The sequence below is a fragment of the Notolabrus celidotus genome, chromosome 12 (genome assembly GCF_009762535.1).
Source record: "Notolabrus celidotus isolate fNotCel1 chromosome 12, fNotCel1.pri, whole genome shotgun sequence".
Taxonomy (NCBI): Eukaryota; Metazoa; Chordata; class Actinopteri; order Labriformes; family Labridae; genus Notolabrus; species Notolabrus celidotus.
In genome coordinates this window covers 7,352,217-7,370,262 of record NC_048283.1, presented here as the reverse complement: position 1 = coordinate 7,370,262, position 18,046 = coordinate 7,352,217, and the positions used below count along the sequence as shown (strand labels likewise).

Genomic DNA, 18,046 nt, shown 5'->3' with positions numbered 1-18,046 from the left:
TTTGGGTGTGGCTTTTCTGGATCCAGCAGCTGGTTCCATTGTCGCAGCTTAAGCATAGCCCCAAACTAAATGCAAATAGACTTCCTTTAAAAAATGTCTTTTGATCTCGGATTTCTAAGCTTAATACATGTCTGTGAACCCGCTGTAGCGTATCTCTGAAGTCTTTAAACATAGTATTTTTATGTTTGACCTGAGTCAAAGTGATTTAAAGTCCCATAAGTCCACAAGCTTATCAGGAGTTTTTCGGGAAGCTGGAGAGGTTTGTTCCTTCGGGGATCTCAGGTTGGCTCCAGTGTGCCAGTCAGGCCCTCTTCCAGCTTTGATTATATTTCAAACACAGTTTCACCGATGGCTGCTCTCAGCAGCCAAAACACTCTGAGTCAGATCAGATCAAATCAAATGTATTCTGTAAGCTGTTTTTACAAAACAAGTTTGTTACAAACTGTCTTGTTAGGAGACAAAATACATAACCAGCTCTATTAAAAAGCAAGACAAAGCTGCAGCTGGTAGTATTAGTATTATTCTCATGGTTCATTCTCATTACATTATTTTGGCTACAGCAGACAGCTGTATATAAGACGAGGTCTGTTCTGAGGACTGAAACTGTGTTCTTTTGTGAACAATTACAGTGGGGCAAAAAAGTATTTAGTCAGCCACTGATTTTGCAAGTTCTCCCACTTAGAAAGATGAGAGAGGTCTGTAATTTTCATCAGAGGTACACTTCAACTATGAGAGACAAAATCAGAAAAAAAATCCAGGAAATCACATTGTAGGATTTTTAAAGAATTTATTTGTAAATTATGGTGGAAAATAAGTATTCGGTCAATAACAAAAGTTCAACTCAATACTTTGTAACATAACCTTTGTTGGCAATGACAGAGGTCAAACGTTTCCTGTAAGTCTTCACCAGGTTTGCACACACTGGAGCTGGTATTTTGGCCCATTCCTCCATGCAGATCTCCTCTAGAGCAGTGATGTTTTGGGGCTGTCGCTGGGCAACACAGACTTTCAACTCCCTCCACAAATTTTCTATGGGGTTGAGGTCTGGAGACTGGCTCGGCCACTCCAGGACCTTGAAATGCTTTTTACGGAGCCCCTCCTTCGTTGCCTGAGCGGTGTGTTTGGGATCATTGTCATGCTGGAAGACCCAGCCACGTTCCATCTTCAACGCTCTCACTGATGGAAGGAGGTTATGGCTTAAAATCTCACGATTCATGGCCCCGTTCATTCTTCCCTTAACACGGATCAGTCGTCCTGTCCCCTTTGCAGAAAAACAGCCCCAAGGCATGAGGTTTCCAGTCCCATGCTTCACAGTAGGTATGGTGTTCTTGGGATGCAACTCAGCATTCTTCTTTCTCCAAACAAGACGAGTTGAGTTTTTACCAAAAAGTTCTATTTTGGTTTCATCTGACCACATGATATTCTCCCAATCCTCTTCTGGATCATCCATATGCCCTCTGGCAAACTTCAGACGGGCCTGGACATGTACTGGCATAAGCAGGGGGACACGCCTGGCACTGCAGGATTTCAGTCCCTCACAGCGTAGTGTGTTACTGATGGTAGCCTTTGTTACTTTGGTCCCAGCTCTCTGCAGGTCATTCATCAGGTCCCTCCATGTAGTTCTGGGATTTTTGCTCACCGTTCTCATGATCATTTTGACCCCACGGGATGAGATCTTGCGTGGGGCCCCAGATGGAGGGAGATTATCAATGGTCTTGTATGTCTTCCATTTTCTCACAATTGCTCCCACAGTTGATTTATTCACACCAACCTGCTTGCCTATTGTAGATTCACTCTTCCCAGCCTGGTGCAGGTCCACAATTTTCTTCCTGGTGTCCTTGGACAGCTCTTTGGTCTTGGCCATGGTTGAGTTTGGAGTCTGAATGTTTGAGGCTGTGGACAGGTGTCTTTTATACAGAGAACCAGTTCAAACAGGTGCCATTAATACAGGTAACGAGTGGAGGACAGAAGAGCTTCTTAAAGAAGAAGTTACAGGTCTGTGAGAGCCAGAAATCTTGCTTGTTTGTGGGTGACCAAATACTTATTTTCCACCATAATTTACAAATAAATTATTTAAAAATCTTACAATGTGATCTCCTGGATTTTTTTTTCTGATTGTGTCTCTCATAGTTGAAGTGTACCTCTGATGAAAATTACAGACCTCTCTCATCTTTCCAAGTAGGAGAACATGCAAAATCAATGGCTGACTAAATACTTTTTTGCCCCACTGTACATTGTGTTCAGCAAAAAGGAGTTTCTATGCAGATGCAGATCTTCTGACTGTTTTTGCATTCTTTTGTATTATTTCCTATTTCTCTTTTTATATCCTTTTCTCAGGGTTGTTATGGCTTGTTTCATGTTCAGCAATATTTTATCCACTGCCTGCTACCAAATTGCAGAGACTCGCTCCTCCCCCCTCCACTGGTCACTTGTTTCATTGAATTCAAGAGTCTTCAATCAAAAATTTAAAGTGTATCACTGTTTCTTTAAATCTGTGCTTACAAACCAATTTAAGGATGTAAGTGGTGTTGCCAGCCAGGTCTGCCTCACTATGTACCCAGCATGCTTTGCACATTGAAGCAGCTGCTTGCTTCTTCCAGATCCATCTTCTGGGTAAAATATAATAGACACAAAGTATACCCAGAGAAACATTTTACAGCTCAAGGCTTTCTCTTCTAAGTCTCTGGAGACCAAATTGAGATTCTCACTTCAGCCTCATTCAAGTTTCAAATTGTTCTCATTAGTTTCTCCTAAAATTCACTAGGAGAAATAGTTGAGACCATGACATGAGTCTTATTTGAGACTTAAATGAGAGATCTCATTAATGGCTAATTTTCTTCTCTTTTTTAAAATACATTTTGGCCTCTTTGCCTTTATTTGACAGGACAGCTGAAGAGAGACAGGAAATGTGGGGAGTAGGGAGCGGGGGAAGACATGCAGGAAATGGTCGACCGGCCAGGAATCAAACCGGCGACCCCTGCAACGAGGAATATAGCCTCTGTATGTGAGCCGCTTAGACCGCTAGGCCACCAGCGCTTCCAACAATCAATCCCTTTAATTGTAATAATCTGGCTAAATCTGGTCAGCCCTTTTGTGGCCCCATATTTTAAATAAATGGTCTGTCCTGGTATGAAATCTCTATCTTTTGCAATTTCTCTCAAATCCACTAAATCTTTGTAAAGTGGTTTTGTTCCAAACAGACTTGTAAAGGAAGGACCATATTGTGAAGTCAAAGAAGAGATCATTTCACATCTAAATAGCTGATCTTGCAAGTGGTTCAAATGTTTTAATGAGAATTGTAAGTTTATGGACAATTCCATTGAAATCTTAATTTTGCAGGGCACTATAAATGTTCATGAAAAGATGAGCTCAGGCTCTTTCTTTGCTCCATCTGAGCTCAACTTGAGACACAAAAACTGAGTCTGACAAAAACAAATTGATGAGGTTAGATTGAGACAATTGAGAGAGCTCCCTGATTTCTCCACCTGAGCTCAAAAGGAGTCACAACACTTGAGAAATACCTGAGAATCATTTCAGATTTGGACCAGATCTTGTTTTGAACTGAAAGGGAGACTAAGCTGAGACTTTTTACTTTTTTTCTGGAGGCAAGAATGAGAAACAGGAGACATAAGCTATAGTCTCATTTTGCTTTCAAACAGATCTCATTGTTGTCTAGGAGACATAAATGAAACACTTTTGAGATCTCCTCTCTACATTTCTTTTCCTATGGGACCCCTCTCTGCATTTTCTATACTGCTATATTGGTTGCACCAGTGAGTAAAATGCACTTCACCTTTTAGATGACATAAAATGTATAAACTGATGTTTTAAACACTCAAACTTTGCTGTAGATCTGTCCCCGGGAGGTGGTAGAGACCAAAAACTGAGTTTAAAGAGAGTTAGTTATGGAGTTTCTCCTGCTGGGAGTGATTTTAAAAAACACCGGAATTTATAGTTCAATAAGAATCTGGTGTTAGAAATATATATACACAATACCTTTTCTGATATGCACATAAAATAAGTTTGAAGTACACATAACAAGTATTGCATTACTGTAATGATGCTTCTTACAACTTTAGTGGCCAGAAACACTCTTCAAATGAGTGACAGCCGGATGTTCAAGTTAGCAGCTGAATGCAAACATGTTTGCAATATCAACATAACGCAATATGACAACATTTCAATGCTGTGTTCTCAGCTTGTTTAAGTCAGTCCCAGGTGGCCATATAATCAGTTTGCAGGATTAACTAATATTCGGTCCAGCTAGATTAGTTTTCTTTTGATGGATTCAGTGGAGCCACAGAAACCTTTAATCATAGAATATAATGAGGTGATCTGAAACATCAACTATAAACGCGGACACGCAAACAAGAATTGTGAAATCAAAAACGTTCCACAAAGATTCAGGAAAAAAACTCCAATTATGAAAGAAAATGATTCAGTTTTCCTCTCATAGTAGCCTCAATCGCCCATAATTCAAAGCACTCAGAGACACGGTGCATAATAAGGGAAGAAAGCTACACCTCACATCAGAAAGCATCTCCTGCTGAGCCGTATACATCATATATTCATGGTGTGTAAGAGCATTAAAGGTTTTTCAGGGGTATCAGAGGTTGGATTGGGGCCAGTGTGCATGTGTGTATACGCTGATGTGTGTCGGTTTGCAGAATGCATGGGTGTGTGGCTGTACAGTAAATAAGCTGTGCGGCCTCAGGGCAATACAACGGGCAGGTCAGCAGGATGAAAGAATAAATAAGACACTCCTACTGCTGCAGGGTGAGCTCAGGACGATGGAAGAGGGTGATATTAAACATACAAATCAAATCTGGAGATATTTATGATAACATTATAACGCTGTGATTGTCTCTATTGTAGCTTTAATATAAACACATTTTTTAAACAGACAGAAATCACTGAGCTTCTATTTTAATTTTATGGAGATCATAATACTTTTTGCTTGATGTTCTAAAGCCTCTGGTCTTTATTTCCATAATAAATAAATATAAGTACAGTGTGCATGATTGACAAAGATAGTTTTTCTAACATTTCTTTAGAGTCATACGTTTGGAAAACTGTATTGTTTTTTGTATTTATTTTCCTAAAGCCCTAAACGGAAGTGCAAGTAAAAAAGTGTTCATACTTGATTTTTGAATCATCAAACATAAAACAACAGATCCTTTAAGTCTCTGTCAGATAAAGAAGGGGCTTTTTGTAGCACTGAAAACACATATTCATCAACCTATAAGGATGAATTTCAATAACTTTTGCCACCCAAGGGTCACCAGGGTTCACGCCTCACACACTGAGGCTACAATCTTTGTCGCAGCAGTCGCTGGTTTAACTCCCAGCCGTAATCCCTTGCTACATGTCTCTCCCCCTCTCTTTACTTGTCATATTTCCTGTCTCTCTTCAACTGTACTATCTAATAAAGCTTAAATGCCCCAAAGTATAACACTTAAGTAACCCTAAATGCAGTAACACTATCTGATTGTTTTATCTCTTTTTCCAGTATTTAGGTTAATGAGGGACAAAAAATATCTGCTGCCATATAGGGCTGCAAGCAACGATTATTTCAACGTCTAGTTATTTTCAAAATTAAAGCTCCTGTGTAGGGAATAGCATCGATTTAAATGACCCCTTGCGGGGGCGCTGGTGGCCTAGCGGTCTAAGAGCCCCACGTATAGAGGCTATAGTCCTCGGCGCAGTGGTTGCCAGTTCGACTTCCGGCTGGACGACCATTCACTGCATGTCTTCCCCCACTCTCTACTCCCCACATTTCCTGTCTCTCTTCGGCTGTCCTATCTCTGTCCTATCTCATAAAGGCGAAAAAGCCCAAAAATATTAAAAAAAACAAAAAAAAAAAACGCCCCCTTGTGGACAAAGCAACTGGGGGATGATTTATCTCTTCACTGATCTTGTCCTGTACATGAGTCAATCTGACCCAGTCAGACAAATAACTCAACATAAATCTTTACCTTTAAATGTACACAGGATGTTTAAACAGTGTGCTTTAAATTACTGTGCCAGACACCTTCCTCACAGATGATCTCTTTTGTTGTTTTGGGTTATAAAGAGGCATCAGTGTTGATTTTAGGTTTCCTCATATCCAGCTGAAACACCTCAGAGGAGCTTTAAGTCTTTTAAATGTCAAAAATACCACAATTTCCCATATCTCAGAGAGGTATCTTCAGATTGCTTCTCTGTCCAAACAATGGTCCAGAATCACAAATCTCTTCACTTACTGTCAGGAATCATCCTGAAAGCTTGAGTTGAATTGTTGAAGCAAGAATTAGCACATGTTTGGCATTTTGTCTTGAAAAATGACTCCATAAACCATAAAATGGTCAAAAAGTGTGTGTTTTTCATGATAATCATTAGTATAATGACTTCACAGTTAATAAACTAATGACTGTCACTCACACATTTAAAGAGATCCCCTGGGAGGAGCAGTGTTCCATATTTGGACCTTTTGTTCAGCAGTGTGACGAAACACAGCCAGACTGTTTTAACCGGAGAATAAAGAAGATAAATGTAATTTAAAAAACAACAGGAGAGCAATTAACTGCAATTGATGACATTTCCAAGCGGTGACAGCGAGACCACCAATGCAATTAAAGCCTTTTTACCTACAGAATCAGAATTTGTACCTTTTAAGCAGAGCCCATCATTGCCTTTGTTTTTTCTAAATGTGTTTATTCTTTGTCTTGTGTGTGCCTCTGTGTGAATCCATTTCTGTTCCAGCTACATCCAGAACTCCCAGCCGTACCTGAACAACATGACGGCGGTGGGCTGCATGATGGCTCTGGCTGCAGTGTTCCCACTGGGTATTGACGGTCACCACGTCCACCGCTCACAGTTCCCCGTCGTCTGCCAGGTAACAAAAGAAGAAAGAGAGACGCAGGGAGGGGCAGACAGACACATACAGAGAGAGAGAGAGGCAGAGAGGGGAGCTACAGGGCAGGATGAAGAGATGTGGCTGGGTGTTATGTGCTAATATTTGATGTACATGTTGTAGGTTGAAAAAAGCAGTTATGAATTAGTGTTTTAAAAAGCATGTTTGATGTGATCTGAAGTATAGCAGAGGAAGATGTAGATTTTAAATATTTCACACATTTGTTCTTATTCTTTACTGAAGTGTGGCTCTTCAAATTAAACTCAAATCCCATATCTCTGTGTAATTAAAATCAAATTTGATCATTGCTTATTGTTTAAAATACACTGCTTCTTTAAATGGATCGATATTTAATCATTGAAATGAAGTCTAGATTGGTTGACATTGACTTGCAGGCTGAGCTTTGTCAAACTTTTGCTGTAGTGTATCGGCTTAAAGTCTGGTTTATGCTTCTGCGTTGACTCCCCGCTGTAGCTACACTGTTGTAGACTACGCCACTGTGAGCGCTACACACTTGTGTGTTGGAGTGTCTTGGTCACTCTGCAGTACTCTGCCTAAACACTAGTTGGCAGTGTGGTTTTTATTCCCGTCATATCTCCATTTCCTGGTTCTGCTACGTTCTCTGCTTGTTGTGCACAGGAAACCATGGTGACTAGGGTTGCAAAATTCTGTGAATTTTCAAAGTTGGAAACTTTCCATGGGAATTAACGAGAATTTAGGGGAATAAATGTTTAATAATGTTTAATTTACAAATGTCACATATAAATGTATTCATACCAATGTATTTACCATTGAATTACCCTCAATTTCCAGTTAATTCCCATAATTTCCATGAAAAGTTTCAGATTTGGAATATTTCCAAAATTCCCCAGTTTAACTTCCCTTGGAAATTGACTGGAAATGTTCCACCCCTTTGCAACCCTAATGGTGACTGACTCATATCATGTTGGGAGTTTGAGCTGATAAATGATGAGCAGCAGTTGTTCATACTGTAATGATTGCATGGAAGAAAGGAGAGGTGATGTTGGGTGAGATGGAATGCACAGCCACTGAATCGGTGTAGGGGACGATACCATAAATATATTAAATGCAGGGAATTACGATGCTACCCGGTGGACCAATCACAGGGCTTGCAGTCTGCTTTGTTTTGAGTCATAGTTACATTAATGAGGAGGTGTATGTAAGGCTGCATGTGTAGATTTCACATAGAAGTATTAACAGGCTTAAGGCAGTGTGTTGTAAGAGTAAGGAGGACAGGCATCTAAGTGGACTCCCTTTGAAATTGCATGTGAGATTATAAGCTATTTGATGAACACATTTTATTAGCTAACTAGCCAGCAGCTAGACTAAATGAGTGCTGCTTTCCCTGGGAATGATGAGTGCTTAATCAACAAGCTAAAGTGGAGGACAAGTCATCTTTTAATGAGTTTGTTAGTGAGAAACTAAGGAAATTTAACAAGACAGCTCTTGTGTGTTGTTGCTCAAAGTTTGAGGCTCTTGCGTTGAGTAACAGGCTGTCTTCTGGTTGATTGCCTGATACTTGTGGGCGTCTCAAAACCAAAAACTATAAAATATAATTGCTTCTCTTTTTGGTTGAATGTAATACTCAGAGCAGAGTTGTGCGCTGTAGACGGGAAAAATAATCATTTATTTTCAGTCGGACTTTAATATTCAGTGTTCCTCTTATTTGTGTTGTAATTAGCTGAAAGGTAAGGGTTATCAGCTTCTGCCAGGGTGTCTGCCGGTGTCACATCATGAACATATGGTGTTTCATCTTCTTCCAGCGCTTAATTAAAGCTCTGTGACATTTACACTGAGGGAAATGTGTAAATAAAAACCCAAGTCGTTTTATTGCTGCACTGTTCGATTCAATTAAACTAGAAGTCCTGTTCATCATTTTTATACAAACCTCAGATGTTTCAAAAATGGAACCTGACTTATTTTATATTTATAAGTTTGGGATCTCAGCTAAGTTCTGTGTTTGACTGCACAGCTTTAACTCTTAATGGTTCATCTGGAGGTCAGCGATGGTTAGTTTCTGAAAATGTCATAATTAAGTGTAAAGCTTCTGACAGTATATAATTATACGTTTTTGACACCTGTGTTGCAGTTTGCAGGTAAAGCTGTCAGTGCAAATGACGCCCTGTCCTACACTGAAACTCACTTCCCTGTTAAAGCAAGCCTTCTTGTAGATTTTGGCTTGGCTTGACAATTTGAGATTTACTGTCTGCATTAAACAGACACCTGCACAACCATCGGTTATCTAATTGTTCTCATCATGCATATGTTGTTGACGTACGCTATAACAAGTTTAAACACTGAATTTACTCACACAGTATTTTGGTGTATTTTAGTATTCAGAGTTACAGACAGGATATGCTGGTTGTTAGAATAGCACAGCAGTGGGATCCCAGCACTAATGAGGAGTGGGAGTACTTCTCTGTCACCCGTGTTGAGTCTTTTTGTTGTGGAGGCGAGAGGGAGATTTCCATTTCTGTCTCCTCTGTGCTCTTTGTCTCTGTCCAGTTATTCTCTCTCATGTTTCTTCTGCCTGTCTCCAGCTTTCTGACTCTGACCCTCCAATCTAGATTATTCTTTCCCATCTCTGTTCCCATCTATCTATCTATCTATCTATCTATCTATCTATCTATCTATCTATCTATCTATCTATCTATCTATCTATCTATCTATCTATCTATCTATCTATCTATCTATCTATCTATCTATCTATCTATCTATCTATCTATCTATCTATCTATCTATCTATCTATCTATCCATCCATCTATCTATCCATCCATCCACTCATTAATCCATCCATCCATTTGGCCCGTCTAACATATTATTTTCTACAATTGTGATTAATCATGATTGTCCAGAGTGAACTCCTAATTAATCACAAACAAATCACACATTTTGAATCTCCTCTCAATGAACCTTAAAGAGATATTTTTCAAGTTTTAATAATATCAACATGAGGGTGGACAAATATTCTTGCTTATTCTAAAGAATGACAAATACTATCCAGAGAACTCTCCAGAGTGACTTGAAAGGGACTGCATGCTCAAAAAATAGGCTGAAAGCAAAACATGGTGAATTCAAGCCCAACAAGCAACAACAGGTGGGCATATTGACCTGTTTATCCCAATACTTAGTATTAAAAACACAATAGAGTGTCCAACTTGTAAAAAAAAAATGCTACCTGTTATTTTAATCAGCTCAACACGAGGCAAATGACCTCATGCATCATATTGACGGACATATTGTGCAACATGTACATCGCTCAAATGCAATTTCCATATCTCAACGATCATTTCCCAGCCTTCACACTTGAAGCAAACAATCTCACACGATATGATAAAGTCTAACCTCACATGGGGGAAAATGAAGACCATGCCCTCACACCCTGGACACAAATTCTTCAAACTCCTCCCCCCCGGAAGGCGCTACAGATCACTGTGCGCCAAAACAACCCGCCATAAGAACAGTTTCTTCCCCCAGGCTGTCACTCTGATGAACACTAAACATAACAGTGTCATACCTGTTGGATCAATACTCTCTGTAAATATACATGTAAATATACAATGCAACAATTCTCTAAGCAGAATTCCATATTTCTATTTTTTGTATTATTTAATTACTATTTTTTTTCAATGTAAAAACTACCTCTGCAACTCACCACTGCACTTTCATCATATTATTTTAGCCTGTACATATTAGTCATGCCTATTTGTTGTTCTTTTGTATTTATAGCTGATGTTATTGTTATTATTTTTATTTTATTTTTTATTTTGTTTGTCTTATTCTTATGCCTTGTACAAAGAGAGCACAGTTTACCGAAGTCAAATTCCTTGTGTGTTCAAGCATACCTGGCCAATAAAGCTGAATTCTGATTCTGATTCTGAATTCTGATGCTGGAAAGTTTGCCGCACAGAGCTTGCCTTTCAATAGACCCATTTCTTCATCCATTTGTGCCATCATTGTTTCATGCTTGCCATCCACAACATTACTGCTGTACCACTTCCTGATTTCCCACGGGGCAGGTTGAGGGTTCTAATCACAGAACGTGTGGACATTCATCGCGCTTGATAAAATGAATGCAGTTAAAAGGAACCTACGCTACCTCGTTATCATGTAAACTTAGACAGACTATCTATCTATCTATCTATCTATCTATCTATCTATCTATCTATCTATCTATCTATCTATCTATCTATCTATCTATCTATCTATCTATCTATCTATCTATCTATCTATCTATCTATCTATCTATCTATCTATCTATCTATCTATATCCATCTATCCATCTATCTATCTATCCATCTATCTATCCTTCTCCAGATTGGATGAGCAACTGAGTGAAAATATGCACTCTTTTCTAATTTTCTGGCTTTAATGGAAGAATGAACGAATCGTTTTTTCAGACTTTTTGTAGTTTAATGAAAGGAAAGGCTTAATTTCCCCCGAGGAAACTTTTCCAAATCCTATTTCTGTCCCCCTCTCTTCTCCTGTTTCCAGTTGATTTTCTAACTGAGATCTCCTCTCTCCCGCAGCACTTATTAAAAAAAAAAAGGAGGAGTTGGTAAAAAATATTGATATTTTCATCTGAGTTACCTTCAGGTATTATTACAATGCGCTCAGAGCAATGAGCTTATGGGGGCTGCAGCAAGTGGTGAAGTCGGCAGTTTCCAAGCCTTGTTGTTGGAAGTTGTTTAGGATGTTTGCTTTTTTAAAAGGAATACCTGCAGACATTTTTCAGGCTTGGAAAAATACTTGCATTTTTTTTTTTTTGTGCCATTTTTATTTGCTGTAAATATTCTCTTTCAAACGGTGCTTGAATAAAACATCACTTGCAAAAAAGTCAGTAAAGCACAAATCCTTGTTTTGAAGATGCAACACTATCATTCCAGTCAAGTAAAAACAAACAGCTTTAAGAAGAGTCTCTGCTACATCAAAGTAAAGATGACAGAAAGAGTTCTTTAGGTTTCTTTCCTTGTCATTGTACTAACACTGTGGAAAACACAATAACCAATGTCATCATTATTTCTGAAGTGCCAGATTGATTTATTGTGAAGTGTTGCAGCAGCTGAAAACACCACATTTCTATTTCAGGTAATGTTAGCTGGAATATCATTTGTATATAATACATTTAGATAATATACGTACAGTTTATTAAAACATTACTGAAACTCCTGCTATCCAGCCTTTAAAGCTGGGCGGTGGGCCGTCCTCAGTTTCCTGCCGCTGCTCTGTTTCTGTCAAAAAGAAGTTTTTTCCTTTGAGCTGTAGCCAGGTGCTTGGTCGTGGTGGGAATTGTTGAGTCTCTGTTAATAATAATATAAAGAGTATGCTCTTGACCTGCTTTATATGAAAAGTGCCCTGAGATAAGTTCTGGTATGATTTTGCATTAATAAATAAAATTGACTGGATTGACCTTAGCCCTTGAACGAAGGTATTTTAAAATTAAAATTCCCCTCTCCTCTCTCTTCTCCTCTCTCTCTTCCTCCTATCTCCTCCTCTCCTCTCCTCTCCCCTGCAGTTCCGCCTGTGGCTCCTCGGTCTCGGCTTCAGCCTTGCGTACGGCAGCATGTTCACCAAGATCTGGTGGGTCCACACCCTCTTCACCAAGAAGGAGGAGAAGAAGGAGAAGAAGAAGGTAAGGGAGAAAGAGGTTGAGGGCATGAGGGATAACCCTCACTGCAGTCTCAGGGGAACAGAGGAAGAAAGGAAGGAAGGAGGCCGAGGGAGGCTGGGCCGTGCAGCATGTGTGGCGCTGGCAGATAACAAAGTTCAGTTTAAAACTTCCCAGGGTTTCTAGTGACATAAGCTTCCAAGAGGCCAGCTCTGCATCATTTAGTGCAGAGAGGTTATACTGAAGAGTGTAGAGATAGGGGCGTGGGACACACTGACACAGATATGAACACATAAACATTTGCAATGCAACATGCATGCACAGAGATTTTAAGATTCTAAGCACAGAAACACACATAACAAGGCCTGTGATACAGACGTCATCCAATTTATTTGCATGCTGGTGTGCCTGTGAGTGGGTGTGTGTTTTTGTTAGTGTGTGCGCCACACCGTAAAGACAGTTTATCCTGGAGCCAACAAGATTCTGCAAGTCTGTGATTTGTTGTGGAAATTTCTAAGACCTAATCAGAAGAATGAGAGATTAAGCCATTTATGGAATATTTATGAATATGGATGAGTATTAAAGTTCTATGCAGAAATCCAACCTTCGGGGGGTTTATTATTTGAGCCAAAGCATAACGAATCGAGTTGACTTTCAACTCCCTTCATGTCCACAGAAGGGCATTTTTCCCAGAGAGCAACTCTCCCTGCAAGTATTTAAAAAAACACACGTCCACAAACGGAGGAGAGAATGAATGCTTTCAAATAATTTTTCATGCAACTCAAGTGTAGAGGCACTCAGGACTGTGTAATGTGTTTTCTTCTTTATTTTATATTTCTGTCCTAGTCATTGCACGCTTGAATGGCTGTTACTATGTTGGGGTGCTGGGAGTAAGCCGACATGGTCGAATAAAAAAAAAAGAAGTGTGGAAAGACGCAGCGGGAGAGCTCATTTTGCTTTGCTTGTTTTCTGTTCCGGTTGCATTGCTTCCGTTATAGCTTAACTTAAGAAGAATACATTTTTCTATCAGTCGCTTTGGAAAGGGTCCACACATAAGCAGTGTCATCACAGTGTGTGTAAAGGATGATTTCAGGTTGCAGCACAAATATAGCTCGCAGACATTCACACACACTAACTCCCACTGCTCCTTAAATATACTTGGACACACACTTGTACACACACTCTGAGACACACACTTATAAGACAATTCGCGCCCAGTCATCCAGAAATCACAAGGACGCCTGTCGTATTATTCGTCCTGGTTGTTTGTCTTTGTTTGCAGACCGGCTCATGATGCCCTTGGATAGTGATGACTGTTGCAAATGTGTCTGTGTGTGTTTATGTGTGTGTCTTTGCTCGCACAGCAACACTTGGAGCCATGGAAACTCTACGCAACAGTTGGAGTTCTGCTGGCTATCGACTTTCTGTCACTCATGATCTGGCAGATTGTGGATCCTCTGCACATTACGGTCGAGGTAAATCAGACGAGATCAGTTGTGTTTTATGGTGGCGTGGCATCCAGTGTCATCAGTCAGTAACGCAGTAATGAGACAGCGGGCTTTGTTAATGAAAACATTCTGTTTTGATTCATCTTATAATCAAAGAGCAAAGTCTGAAACAGCAATAAGTATCATGTTCTTTCACAAAGAACGCCTGAGCAGCAGTGCTATAACTGTGACATTTACGACTTGAATAATTGTATTATTTCCCTTTGATTGTCTAAGAGCTATGAGCACCGTTAAACCTACCCTGAGGCGTTGACTGTGGCAAAAAACATCAACTCCCTGCCTCATGAAACATTTATCATTTAAAGGTCCCATTAAATTGTTTAACTTCATTAAACTTGCATTAATCAATACACTCACTCATTTGCAGAGAAGACAACTCTGTTATCCACAAAGTCTGCAGCTCTGGTGTATTTCAGCCACTCAAGCTGATGTTTTGGATTTACAAAACCAACCAAAGTAAAGGACGAGGTCGTCAACATAGTATGAAGAATCAGATATTTTATTAAAAGAGAACTGGAGGGGATTTAAATGATTAAATTGCAAGTACAACCCATAATACTTACAAGTGTTCTGTTTTTTAAGACATCAGGTAAAGTGTAGTCACATCTATGAACACTCTTCTTGCTTCAATGTTTTCTCCTCTCAATCGGCCTGAATTCTAACACATTATAAGATATCCTTCGATATGAAAAGTTAGAGTGGCACACACAATATATACCTCTTTTACATAACATTTAATCACCTTTATAATGATTACAGTTGCCAGTTTACTCATCTGGCACATATAAAGTAATATGAGCTTTGATTTGGAGTCTTGATTTCTCCATCTGATATATACTGTGGCCCTGAAGTGCAAATCACAGCGGCAATTCAGAAATCACAACCGCAAATCAGAAAACACTACGACATTAACCAAACCGGAAGAAGTAGGTACCCTCAGGGGACATGACTCATTGCTGATTGGACAGGTCTAACCTGTGACCTGGAAGTGCATGGTTTATTTGCAATTGCCGTTGTGTTTTCTGATTTGCCGTAGTGTTTTGCACTCCAGGGCCACCGTAGATATATTTGAGTCTAGCACAAGCGGCAAACTCCGGTCTCAAACGATGAAGCCAATGCGGAAGTGATAGAAACTGCAATACATCGAAAATCCGCTTGAGGCAGGCTGCAGAAACACCGGAAACCACATAGATATGAATGGGAAAAAGACGATCTTTGCAGCATTAATAAACATGTTTACAGCCTGGTTCAAAAAACGGCTTGGCCCTACAACGCTAATCTCTCTAATGGCACACACTGTACGGGGGGTGAATTTTTTTCTAACGTGACGGTTAAGAAGATATTAAGATTATGAGTTTTGCCCAAATAAGGACATGACTGACGTGACTCCCGGTCGGGAACACACAGCCATTGGCTAAGAGACTCACACTACGTCACACTCTGCCTAGTTGAGTTCCGCATTTCCAATATGGCTGCTGCCGTCGATTTGCTTCAAAACAGCTCTCAGGAACAGATGGGTGATGTCACGGATACTACGTCCATATTTTATACAGTCTATGGTCTAGCATCTACTCTTGTGTGTACGATGGAGTATTAAGGCCACGTTATAGAAGATTTGAGATTTCAAGAGTTGTAAGGTTGTATATTTACAGAAATAAAGTTGTAATATTAGAAGAATGAAGTCATGGTTATATGCTGGATTCTTGGCCTATATGTTATTTTGAAAAGGAAGATGCTGCTCCAAAATATCATACTTAAATATGTGTTTCATTTATAACTGAATACTCAATCTTTCAGCACATCAGGGAACCGTAATCATAAATATCAGGGCTCTGAATCAAAAGAAAGCGAGACTATTCTGATGAAGAGCAGGCTAACACACTGAAAAAAATGTTGTGTTGAATCTACAAAATTTGATTATGGCAAGTTGTTGCATGAAATACATTTCTCTAAATCCAGATATATTTATTAAGTTAAATATCTGGATTTAGAGAAATGTATTTCATGCAACAACTTGACATAATAACATTTTTTAGATTCAACACAACATTTGTTTTCAGTGGATGCAGCCTGTGCACGTTTCTGTAACCGCTGTCTGTCCTCAGCTAACATCTTAAAATGATCCATGTTCTTCATTTTGGAGCACTGCTGCTGCTTCCTGTTCTCCCTCTACGTTATTATACACTAAGATTAATCATAATCTGTAATGACCACTTCTTTCTGATACAATTAAAGCTTCACTCTTGCAAGATTAGGATTATTCTTAAAACATGTAGTGCTTTAATCTTGTAAAATTACAACTTTATTCTAGAAATGTGAATTGTTTCATCCATAATATGACCCTAATCCTTCATTGTCCCTCTTAGCTCTAGTTTCTCGGTCTCCCAAACTCCTGATTGATATTAATTTGACTCCTAAATTTGGCTCTTATGATGCTAAATGCTAGGTTAATCAGCTAATTACTAACTGTGTCCATCTGCTGTTTGATGCTGCGTAATGAGAGTACAGTGAAGTTTAAAGCAAACAGCTGCTTGGAGCAATTGAAAAACAAAAGCATGAAGGCACAGAAAGAGAACAAGGAGTGAAGTTTAAAGGCTGAAACACCAAAACAAAACGCTGAAAGACGATAAAAAAAATCTACATGAAGCTTTGGGGAGCTGTTGAAAAAGCAGTGATTATTCCCTTTGCCTTTGGATTCATTACTTTGACTGATGCCTTTCATAGTCAAATGGTCCAAAGTTATGTTGATTTTGGAGCTGTTTTCATGACTTTAAAATTCTGACTCTGCTAAAAGGCCGTCAAAACCTTGACTGAGGTTTTAATATGCAGTGGGCTTTTTTCAGCTGTTACCAAGAGCTATACATCATCCTCATCAGCCCTTATCTGCGCAGTATTCACTGGAACTACAGTAGAAACCTTAAAGTTTAGAGAGCCATATTTCATATTGTTGGATACTCTTTTAATTCAGCCATCTTTATCTGACTTACGGGAGGGACCTGTTTACTCGAGGGGATGAAGCATGCATCGTCTGGGTCTTATGCTTACTCTGCATTCTTGCCTCGCTGTCTCATCTTTTCTTATTATCTCTCTCTCCCTCTCCATCCCTTTATCCTTCCAATTTCTCTCTTCTCGTCTTGTCGTCTGCCGTGTGAGTAGAAGTTCACTAAAGAGGCCCCTAAAGAAGATAAGGATGTCCTGATTCAGCCCTTGTTGGAGCACTGCAGCTCAGAGAAGATGAACACATGGCTCGGTACTGGTCTCAACTCCCTTGTGCTTCAATCCGTGTCTTTATCACTCTTCCCCCTGCTCTGGTTTTGTATTTCTTTGTCCCACACATGCACACATGCATACACATGTTCTCACTCTCTCACACACACACACACACGTCACTCTCATTCACTGTGAATTAAACAGGTCTCATATCACAGCCTCCTCCCTCAGCCCCCTGCCGCCCCTCTTACGTTTGATTCCTCTTTTCTCCCACTTTGCTTCTTTTTTTGGTCGGCCCACGCTCTCCCTCTCCCTCTCCCTCCCTGTCTTTCTCTCTTAGCGTGGCAGCTCTTATGAAAGTATAATGGTGCTGAAATTCAAATAATGTGGGTCACAAACTGGGCCATTGCCCCATAGCATTTCCTTTCAGAGAGAAGAAAAGATGGTGCTTTAATATCAGGCGGTATAAAGAAACAATGGACAGTCTGGAGAAGTGTCCAACTCACTCAGTCACAGATTTCTCTTTTCTTCTCTGCCTCACTCTCTGTCACTGATATATTCTCTTTATTCTGTCAGTCTGCCTTCCTCTGACAGCCTTTCAACATATTCCACCATCTATTGTAGCTACACTTGGTTTTCTACCACTGCACTCGCTCACACTCACTCTCTCAGTGGCTGCACTGAGCAGTACAGAGTCTCCCACACTAGAGGCAAGTATTAGCCTTGTTCGCCCATTCACCAGATCCCCTGATTATACAAATCCTTTAATGGGATTGTTATGTAGTTTTTTTGGAGCATTCTAGCAG

General features: G+C 39.7%; 1 protein-coding gene across 1 annotated transcript in view; it reads left to right on the top strand.

Annotated features, from left to right (window-relative positions):
* The window catches only part of gabbr1a (gamma-aminobutyric acid (GABA) B receptor, 1a), a 113,490-nt gene that overhangs the window by 86,750 nt on the left and 8,694 nt on the right, over nucleotides 1-18,046 (top strand). Inside the window, exons 17-20 of the mRNA XM_034697519.1 lie at nucleotides 6,742-6,874; nucleotides 12,430-12,546; nucleotides 13,887-13,997; nucleotides 17,187-17,280. Of these exons, the coding sequence (XP_034553410.1) occupies nucleotides 6,742-6,874; nucleotides 12,430-12,546; nucleotides 13,887-13,997; nucleotides 17,187-17,280 (455 nt within the window). The remainder of the gene's footprint in view (nucleotides 1-6,741; nucleotides 6,875-12,429; nucleotides 12,547-13,886; nucleotides 13,998-17,186; nucleotides 17,281-18,046) is intronic.